The sequence below is a fragment of the Mastomys coucha genome, unplaced genomic scaffold (genome assembly GCF_008632895.1).
Source record: "Mastomys coucha isolate ucsf_1 unplaced genomic scaffold, UCSF_Mcou_1 pScaffold9, whole genome shotgun sequence".
NCBI classification, from domain to species: Eukaryota; Metazoa; Chordata; class Mammalia; order Rodentia; family Muridae; genus Mastomys; species Mastomys coucha.
This window is the reverse complement of record NW_022196915.1, coordinates 20997649-21008055: the sequence shown is the minus strand read 5'-3', so window position 1 is coordinate 21008055 and position 10407 is coordinate 20997649. Positions and strand designations below refer to the sequence as shown.

The 10407-nt window shown below is 43.2% G+C and overlaps 2 protein-coding genes across 5 annotated transcripts in view; one reads left to right on the top strand and one right to left on the bottom strand.

The window, feature by feature from the left end:
• The window catches only part of Glud1 (glutamate dehydrogenase 1), a 36255-nt gene extending 32648 nt beyond the window's left edge, over window positions 1-3607 (bottom strand). Inside the window, exon 1 of one of the 2 annotated variants that reach the window (XM_031362902.1) lies at window positions 2750-3607. In XM_031362902.1, coding sequence (XP_031218762.1) covers window positions 2750-3194 — 445 coding nt within the window. In that variant the 5' untranslated portion in view covers window positions 3195-3607. The remainder of the gene's footprint in view (window positions 1-2749) is intronic. The other variant, XM_031362901.1, reaches the window with a different exon arrangement.
• Window positions 3458-10407, top strand: part of Shld2 (shieldin complex subunit 2) — an 85423-nt gene continuing 78473 nt past the window's right edge. For all 3 annotated transcript variants that reach the window (XM_031362896.1, XM_031362897.1, XM_031362898.1), the window contains exons 1-2: window positions 3458-3924; window positions 4979-5034. The gene's annotated coding sequence lies outside the window, so the exon portion shown is untranslated. The remainder of the gene's footprint in view (window positions 3925-4978; window positions 5035-10407) is intronic.

Genomic DNA, 10407 nt, shown 5'->3' with positions numbered 1-10407 from the left:
AAAGAAAAAAGAAAAAAAAGAACTTTACGCTAAAACTGTTAATAGAACAATCTGTTGAGAAAGTTGTTCTCTTCAAAACAGATGCTTCGGGAGAGATACAAATGGAGTGGTGAGGGAAGGCACCCACCTCAAAGACAGATTTACCCTAACAAACAACTGGATGACAAATGATGTACCCAGAATATCATGTCCAATGGGAACAATCTCTACTGTGTTTTAAAACATATCAGAACCTTTGAACAAGTCTTGTCAAATCAGTTGTTTATTACAATATCCATCTTTGCTACAAAAATAGATTTTTTTGGTTTTTTGAGACAGGATCTATCTATATAGTCCAGGCTGGCATTGAATTCCAGATCTTCCTGTGTTACAGAATCAGTGCATATTGCCATACCTGTTTACTGATAGAATCGAGGCCTTGAATGTGCTAGGCAAGTGCTCCAGTTCTTAGTTAAGTCTCCAGTCCTCTGTAAATCCTTACCAGAGGCAAATCTAGTAGCCTCAGTTAAATATGACTTAGGAAAAAAAAATCACAAACCCAAGTTTTATTAAATATTTACTTGAAATAAAATACTTACTCACCAGGACTCCAAGGTCTTTACTTTAAACTATCTCTTTTCATTATAGATTAGACTATTGCTTCAATATAGGATTTGTTTCTGTTTTTTGAGATAGGGTCTAACTGAGTAGCCCAGGCAATTCACAATCCTCCTGGCTCAGCTCTCAGAGCTGGGACTGCAGCAAGTCACCAGGCCTGGTTCAACCTTGAGGACTTTATTTTAGGAAACTCAGGTATAAGGTCGCTGTGGAGGGAAGATTAGATATAGAAGGCTGAAGGCTGGGAAAAGGATGTCAAGGAACAGATGAGGTCTCTCTCAAAAAACACTGGAAAATCTGATGAGGCAGAAGGATCAAAAACAAAATTCCCAAAACATTATGAGAGAGATGACAGTTTCCTCTGGCATGGGGCAGGGGGCTGGCAGGGGGTGGGGGTGGGGGTGGTGAAGGGGCAATGTGATGTTAAATAAATTTAATGTTTTACTTTGTAAAGACCAAGTTTGTTTATCTTCCTGTATCATCATGCAATGCTGTTCCTGTTAACTAACTACAAAGCAGTTTCTCTGTTTCTGCTCTGCTCACTGCCCTTGGAGCAAGTGCTCTGGTTACTGTGATCTCTTAAGACTGAGGATATTTGTTGCAAGGTTCAATATTTTGGTATTAAAACTTCTGTGACAAGAGCATTTAAAATAACAAACTATGGCAAACTCAAATTGCTTTAATGACTGTGGAGCTATCGGCAACAAGACACAGAAAATAAAACCCACCAAATCACAGGATGTTGAAGAGATTGGAAAAATGTCGAATGCCCTCTGTAAAGACAAGGGCAGTTTAGCATTTGCAATATAATGCCTCTTGCAGGGCAGACATCCTTGTTTGTTCTGGAGGGGGGTAGAATTTGACTTCCTGGCTTTGGGGGGGGGGAGGAGGGAGGGAACGAGGGAGTGGTAGGAAGGAGGAAGGTGAGGTGTAGGAGAATGACTACCCCTTTTATATAATTTTGAGCTGCATGGGAAACCAGAGGTCAAAGTGGTTCCAATGGCTTCTAGCAGAGGGAACTACTGAGCTAAGGGGCAATTAGGCTCCAAAGGGAGATCCTAGACGAGGGTGGACTCAATGCGAATTTGGTAAATCATTAAACATTTAGCCACAACCTTTGTTCTACCGCCGGGAACACCGTCACAGTCTCAGTTTCTCCAGTGTAGAAACATTTCTATAATTTTTAGTCAGCTGGTAGTATAAAGACTACTGGACAGAACTGAGGCAGACAAAGGTCTAGTCTAACCTCCTCTGTGTTCACTTGCCAATTCAACCTCCATCAAGACTCCTACTCAAAATATTAAGTTTAAGCAACAGAAAAAAATGCTGTTTTTTTCTTTCAATAGGTCTTCTTTTAAAAAGCACCTTTAAAGCTTTACTGTGAACTGTAGTGGGGAGAAAATGAAAAACGCTTTTTCTTCCCTAAAAAAGTCTGTAAGCCAATCTACACATATCCAGAAAATTTAAACCACAGGATACCTTGGTGATTACCAAATTTAACTGACTAACCCTCTAAGGACTCTCTACCTTTTGCCTAGGCTCAATTCTGGTACTAGCCAGGACAAGAACACACCCCCAGGGCTATTTCATTCTATTGGCTGGCAGGCAGTTCGGTAGTCTACACCCTTTAGATTTAATGTCAGGTCGCCCCGTTTGTCAGAGGCGTTACTCTGCTCGATATTTTACATTTTTTGGAGGGGAGGAAAGAGGCACAACACAAAAACTCATTAGTGTAAAATTATATTAATTTAGAAGATTAGTAAGCTGCGCTGGTTAACCAAACTTTCAAGATTCCAACTCCAGCAAGATAATCATTTTCTCTGTTGTTGTCGGCTGCTTCTGTTAAGGGTTCGCGGTCTATGACATGACAGGCACCGAGGCTAGAGGAAAGCTGTACAGCGTCCTCAGTGAAGTCAGCATCAACACATGCAAAGGCTTGGGGTGAAGGCTTGCCCAGTAAAAAGGCTGGCATATTACGTGGTAGTTTTAGGGCGGAAAAAAAAAATCAGTATCCTCTAAGGCTGCCACACCCGAGGCGGGGGAGCCCTCCGAAGCGGAGCACTGCCTGCAGAACTGGGCTGGGCCGAATAGCGGCCCGGGCTACGGGTGTCTGGAGGGGAGGGAAGGCGGAAAGGGGCTGGAGGGCGCTCACCTCCCTTGCAGGGCGTGCGGTGCTGGCTGTGCTGGGCCCGGTAGCCTTCGATGACCTCCCAGGAGCCGTCGTCGCGCCGGATGGGAAAGGAGAGGCTCAACACATGGTTGCAGGGCTTGATGATCCTCAGGATGCCGCGCACCCGGTTCCGCTTCTGCTCCTCGCTCTCCCGGGTCTTTAGGTCTTCCACCAGCTTGTCCTCCACGATGCTGGCGCCGCGGTCGAAGAAGCCCTCCACCATCTTGAAGAAGTTGGGGTCGTCTTCGCGGTCGGCGGCCGCTTCGCTGTACTGGCGCCGGGCGACCGGCGTGAGCCCGGGTTGCGGGGCAGCGGAGGGCTGTCCGCGGGCCCAGCCGAGCAGCGCGGCTGAGTCTGCAGCCGCAGAGCCCAGGGCAGCGGGCCCGGCGCGGGACAGCAGCAGCGCTTCGCCCAGACGGCGGTACATGGCGGCGGGCTAAGGCGAGAACGGTGGGAGCAGTGAAGACCGGAGCTCGCAGGCCTGGACCGCGGGAGGAAGGGCTGGGCGCGAGCTGCCCTTTTAAGCCGCAGCTTCCTGCTTGTCGGGCTGTCCCCTCCCCTGCGCCGCTTGTCGCCCCACCGGGAGGACGGACTTCGGCGGCCGCGCGCCGCCCAGGGCGCTGGGCCTTGCCTCCGCCGCGGCCTGGCCCGGCCTCCAGGCGGCGGGCGCGTGCGGCTGCGGCGGCTGCGGCGGCGGGGGCGCGCCCTTGCAGAGGGGCTTGGTGCGCATGCCCGCGGGGGCGGGATTCGCGGGGGCGCGCGCGGGCCGCGGGCCCGAGGCCTGGACTCCTGCGAGTGGTCAGATGCGTCCGCGTCGCGGAAGGTCGGTCCCCTGTGCACGCGCGGCGGCCTAGGAGGTGGAAGCGGACTGCAGAGAGGCCTCACGGGCTGGCCAGCAGCCCGGGCCGCGTGAGTCACCAGGCCCCTCCTTTCCGCCTTGGGCCGGAACGGGGTGCGGAGCCGCTGCGCGGCTGGCCGGAGAGTGACGCCGAGCTGAAGCCGCCGAGACGCTGGGGGAATCCAGACTCATCCCGAATCGGGCTGTTGAGGAACCGGAAAGCAAGAAGCCTCAGGACTGGACGGAGTCCCTGACCCCACTGGTCTTTACTTGGCACAAGGGTTTAATTTGTTCTAGTCAACTATTCAGCGATGTTGAGGTAAAACAGTTATGCAAAGCACTGTTGACTCTTTCGCGAGCCACTTTTTTTTTTTTTTTAAGTCAGGGTCTCACTCTGTAGCCCAGGCTTGGCCCGAACTCATGGGAACTTGCCTGCTTCAGCTCCCCTAGCCTACTCCCCGGAGTGCTAGGATTACAGGCTTGAGTCACCACACCCGCACATAGTTGTAACTCTACCATTGAGTGTGTTCCCCTCTTTTGGAATCATGTCCTAAAGTAAACTAGAAATATTATAAAGCCCCCAAGGAATGTCTCAGTGTATATATTTAATTTCTGAGACTCGCTTTATAGATCAGTCTGGCCTTGAACAACTCAGACAGAGATCAGTCTGCCCTTGCCTGAGTACTTAGATTAAAGGAAAGTGACCTGGCTTGATATGTGTGTGTATTCATATGTATATATATTATTTAAATAGTCCAGGATCTGATTACTAAGTTACAATTTTCACAATGGTAGCCAGGCTTGGGTGCTGCCAGGAACCCCAGAACCTGAGAGGTGGGGGCTGCAGGATAGAGTTTGATTCCAGCCTGGGCTACACGAGATACCCATTTTTCTCAAAGCTGCAAGAAAAGTCAGTTGAATACACACACACAATGTCCGAAAACATCCTTTAAGGCAAGCTACCAAGTGCTATATTACTAGTAAAATCACCCCAGAGTGCCTTGGCGATTTTGTATACCCTTATACTTCCTGGCATCATTCATCTCTTACATGACTTTATTCATCTACTAAACATGGAAGAGAAATTCTTAGTTCTTAAAATGTTTTGTACATGTGAAGTGACTCCCTAGACCAGTTAAATTGCATTCATTTACTTTAGTGCCCGCTAAAGCAATATTGATCTTTCCTTACCAGTGTAGCTTATATCTTACCTTACTTGCTGAGTGATAACTGTTAACTATATTTATTATATATTAACATTAATTACATTAATATCAACAGTGATTGCTATAATAATAAAGTGTATTAATTTATATAATTAATAGTAAACAATACATGATAACCATTAATTATATGTGTATTGTGTTTTTTAGCAAAAAAAGATTCTCTGGCCTGCAGCATGATTTTGGCTTGATGTGAAAAGATTAAGGTACCAAATTTCTTTTTCACTTGATAATATTATCACTTTATGATTTTATATTACACACAAAAAAACATTCTACCCAGAACCTAAAGTTTCAAAAGAATAAGACTTCCAAATCCTGAGGTCTTTTAAGCATTAGCCTGACTAGTATCTGGGAGCACATGGAAGCATATCTTTTGATATGTTGTTGTTGTTTTGAAATAAGAGTCTCACACTATAGCCAGGCATGTCTGTAGCTCAGTGATGCCTGTTGAACTACCATATCAGTTTTCTTTATTGATAGTCATAGCCTTAAAAAAATGTTTAATATTGCTTTTTCTATGGTTTAGTTACCTGAATTGAAGACATTTTTGGAAGGGATAAGAAATACAACTAGAAATGATTTTTTAAAACATTTCATCTCTTGTGTGTTAGTATGTTAAAAATAGGTAAGATCTGTGGTGCTGTCTGTAATCTCAGCACAGGAGGAATCAGGCTGAAGTAGGAGGATTGCCATGAATTTTAGGCCACCACAATCATGTCACACTTGTCGATAGCCAGAAAGACACTGTCTTAAGAGAGGGGGAGGGAAGAGGCAAACAAAATTAAAACTCTGAGAACCCGTGAATATAGCTTTTTATTTAAAAAATTTAGTCATGTTTTAAACATTACATGCAAGTTACACAAAATCTAAAGAGTATATATATTGGTAGGTTTTAAAAATAAGAGTGAGAAGGCATGTTCGCACATGCCCATACTCTTTGGCAGAGTCAGGGTGACCTCTGATTTGGAGAGGAGCCTGGGTTATATAGTGAGGAGCCCTCCCCCCAACTCTCTCACATCCATCAAGAGAAAGAGTGAACTCCAGGTCTGCCTCTTTTTTTTTTTTTAAAGATTTATAATTATTTATAAGTATACTGCCTTCAGACACACCAGAAGAGGGCATCAGATCTCATTATGGGTGGTTGTGAGCCACCATGTGGTTGCTAGGATTTGAACTCGGGACCTTCAGAAGAGCATTCAGAGCTCTTAACCGCTGAACCATCTCACCAGCCCCCAGGTCTGCCTCTTTAACCCCTGTTTAGAACACAGATGGAGTTTTCCTTTCACCCTAAAGGAGGTACTGTGACTCCTTACTTACAAGGAGGGCTTGAGGCTTGGAGGCACATTGTTGATGTTTGCCTAGCTAATAAATGGGCAAAGAGTCAAACTTAAATATCTGACTCCAAAATTCTGTTATTTTGCTTATCCAAAAAGCATATATTTGCTCCACTTTGTTTTACATCTGACTGCTTTGTAAAATAGACTAATAATATCCAAATTACACTTTAATTATTCATGGTAATTTCCATTTCAAAAGGAGACCAAAATTTAACTTGAAAGGAATTTTAGTCTTTGATGGCATTCAACATAGACCAATTGGTTTCCTGCCTTTGAGGTTGATACACCTTTTCCTTGCTATTCTACAATCTTGCTCTGTTCTTGATTCATAGTGTTCTTTTGTACTTTTAAGTACTTGAAAAAAAGATTTTAGAAGAGAGCTGGAATTTATACATAGCATATAAATATATGAGCAAAAATTATTGACGAATTATTTAGTTTGAAAGGGTTGTATAAATTTTCTATTCTGTACATTTTATTTAAATGCAATCAGTATATGATCTTTAGATGTTATTTTCTTTCACATAACATGTTTTAAAAGTATATTGACTGATATAGCACGTGTCACTACTTTATTGCCTGATTGTAGTCCTCTCTTTCATGATCTATCACTAAGCTACACCCACAATGTCACACCTCCCCCACCTTTCAAGACAAGGTTTCTCTGTGTAGCTCTGCTGTCCTGGAATTAGCTCTGTAGAGCAGGCTGGAGTTGAACTCACAGAGATCCACCTGCCTCTGTCTCTGGAGCCCTGGGATTAAAGGTGCGCGCCACCACTAACTGGCAGCTGGCAACATTTTTATAATTCTTTGGTCAACAATAGACCTTAGGCTTATTTTGAACAAGTAGGAATAATGTTATGAACATTCTTGTATAAGTTTTTGTATAGAAATATTTCTCCATTCTCTTAGGTGTTTAGGTGGGAAGAGTAAGTGCCTGGTAAGTTTGTGTTCGCCGTTTTGAGAAACTATTGTTTCCCACAGTGATTGATTGAACTATTTTAATATCTGTTGTCCTTGTAAATGAGTTCCAGTTTCTCTCCTCACCAGTGTGTCTCTGTCTTTTTGATTATAGCATCTAGTGGGTATTAAGTGGAATCACTTGCTATTCTTTTTTTTTTTTTTTTTTTTTTTTTTTTTTTTTTGGTTTTTTTGAGACAGGGTTTCTCTGTGTAGCCTTGGCTGTCCTGGAACTCACTCTGTACACCAGGCTGGCCTCGAACTCAGAAATCCACCTGCCTCTGCCTCCCAAGTGCTGGGATTAAAGGCGTGCGCCACCACCGCCCGGCACACTTCCTCTTCTTGACGTCTAATAATACTGAGCTTGTGCATCTTGCTGTCTTCTTATTGTATACTGCTTTATGGATGTGTATTTAGATCCTTTGCTCATTTTTAAAGTTTGCTTATTTGTCTTTTAGACTTGCCATGTTGTGTAGCCCTGGCTGTCCTATAATTCGCTTTGTAGACTAGTCTAGCCTTGAACCTAAGGAGGTCTACCTATCTCTGCCTCCTGAGTGCTGGAATCCAAGTTATACACCCTCATACCTGGCTCACTCACCTTTTCTTTTCTTTTTTTGTCTTGTTTTATACCTTAGATTTAGCCACTAACTTACTATGTAGCCTAGGCGTAAGCAGTCTTGCCTCTTAAATACTGAGCTTACAGGCATAAGCCTTGGTGCCTGGATTATTTATTTTTTTGAGGCAGGATCTCTTGTCGTATAGTCTGGTCACAAACTCCCATTGTAGCCGAGGATGGCCTTGTACTCCTGGTCTGCAACTGTTGGTATTACAGGCATGTGCCACCTCACTCAGTTCCTTTTCATTAAATGAATTATGAGAATTTTTTTGTTACTCTTGACTGTAAGTCCTTTGCTAGATATGCATTTGCAAGTGTTTTCCTCCTTTCTAAGTGTTACCTTGCCTTCATGTGTGTATATAATATGATACATATACTTATGTGTCTTAACTTATTGTCTGGAAAATAAGACTAAATGTGTGCCCATTCTTTTAATTAGAACTTTACTCTTGTGTGTAGCAGGGTATGCTGTTGCAGTACATATGGAGGACATGTTTCAGGAGTATGTTCTCTTTCTGGAACTGGGGATCTATCTATTCAGACCATCAGACTTGGCAGCAAGTGTCTTTACCCACTGAGTCACCTCTCTGGCCCTCATTCATTTTTATATCAGCACCACACTTCTTGATTATTCTAGCTTTTTCGTTTGTTTAGAGACAAAGTCTCATGTAGCCCAGGTTTGTCTCAAACTTGCTGTGTGACTAAGACTAGTCTGTCCTCTCCTTCTGAGTGCTTGTTTTATAGGTGTCTCCCCTCCTTCCCTCTCTTCCTTCCTTCCTCCCTCCTCCCCTTCCTTCCTTCTTTCCTTTCTTCTTCCCTCTTTTTCCCTCCCTTCCTTCCTCTTTTCCTCCCTCTCTCTCCATCCCTTCCCTCCCTCCCTCTTTCCTTCTCTCTCTCTCTGTCTTTTCCTTTCTCCTTTCTTTCTTTTCTTTTCTTTCTTTCTTTTTTTTTTTTTTTGGTTTTTCGAGACAGGGTTTCTCTGTGTAGCCCTGGCTGCCCTGGAACTCACTCTGTAGACCAAGGTGGCCTCGAACTCAGAAATCCGCCTGCCTCTTCCTCCCAAGTGCTGGGACTAAAGGCGTGCGCCACCACTGCCCAGCTCCTTTCTTCTTTCACTATAGTTTTGTTTTATATTCCAACCTTGTTCTTTTTTTGTGACTGGTTCTATGCCACTTGAATTTCAATGTAAATTTTAAGATCTTGCTGATCTTTGTAAAGAATTAGAATTTTGATGATTATGTTGAATCTATAAATCAATTTGGGACAGTTCTCAAAAGTTATATGAGAATGGAACCCAGAAATTCTGTAGAATTATAGAACTGGTATGTCAGTGGTGAGAATATTTCAAACTGTGAGCTCTTTAATATCATAAAAAGAACTGAAAAATCATCAAGAATGCAGTAATATGTTTTACATTTATAGATTTGTACACATCTGACTTAAGTGTTTTTGTAGAATCACCTTTTTTTTGTTTGTTTTTTTTTGATGTAGAATTACCTTTTAAGGCATCAGTCTGTGATTCCAAAAAATTGTGTAGTAAACTAATAAAAATAAGATCTGTACTTCGAGTTTCTGTGTGTGTGTGTGTGTGTGTGTGTGTGTGTGTGTGTGTGTGTGTAATCAGGATGAACCAGAACATGATGTCTTTGTCTTAAGCTTCCCAAGTGCTAAGATTGAGATCTGCACCACCATTCCTAGTTTGCACTTCTTTAGGCAAATTTATTGCTAAGTAGTTTATTTTACTATTTTCTGAGATATGGCTTCATCCTGTAGTGCAGGCTGACCTTGAGGTTGATCTGTAGCATAGTCTAGCCTCAAACCCGAGATCCATTTGTTCCTGTGTCCCACGTATTGGGATTACAGGCATGTGCCACCATGCTTGGCTTCTTTTATTCTTTTAAATGTTTTTTTTTGAGGTAAGGTCTCAAGTGGCTTATGCTGACCTCAAATTCATACACAGCATAGGCTGGCCTGAATTTCTGACTTGCTGGTCTCTCCTACTTAAGTGCTGGGATTATAGACATATACTACCAACCGTCCCTAGGCTTTTTGAAAATTTTTTTTTCTTTTTTTCTTTTTTTTTGGTTTTTCTCTGTATAGCCCTGGCTGTCCTGCAACTCCCTTTGTAGACCAGGCTGGTCTCGAACTCAGAAATCCTCTCTCTACCTCCCAAGTGCTGGGATTAAAGGCGTGTGCCACTGCTGCCTGGCCCTTGAATTTTTTAAAATGGAATTTAGAAAATTAAACTTATATTTGCCCTGGTGCAAATGTGGAGGTCAGAGGACAACTTGCTGGTATTGGTTCTCTCCTTCCACCATGTGGGTTCTGGGAATTGACTTCACAAGTCAGGTGTCAAGCACCTTCACCTGCTGAGTCACTTGGCAGGTGGTTTTTAACTTCATTCTCATTGTCAGTGTAAACAAACACAATTTTGTATTGTATGCTAATTATCTTACTTAGGTCAGCCTCACTGAAGTGACTTCCTATTTGGATAGTTACTTTAGTAAGGTTCTTAGAGTTTTCTCGGTATAAGATCTTACCATCTTCAAAAAGTTTTACTGGGACTGGAGAGATGGCTCAGTGGTTAAGAGCACTTCCAGATCCATCCATTTCCCTATAAATTTCATAAATTTATTGTTTTTAATAGCTGAGTAGTACTCCAT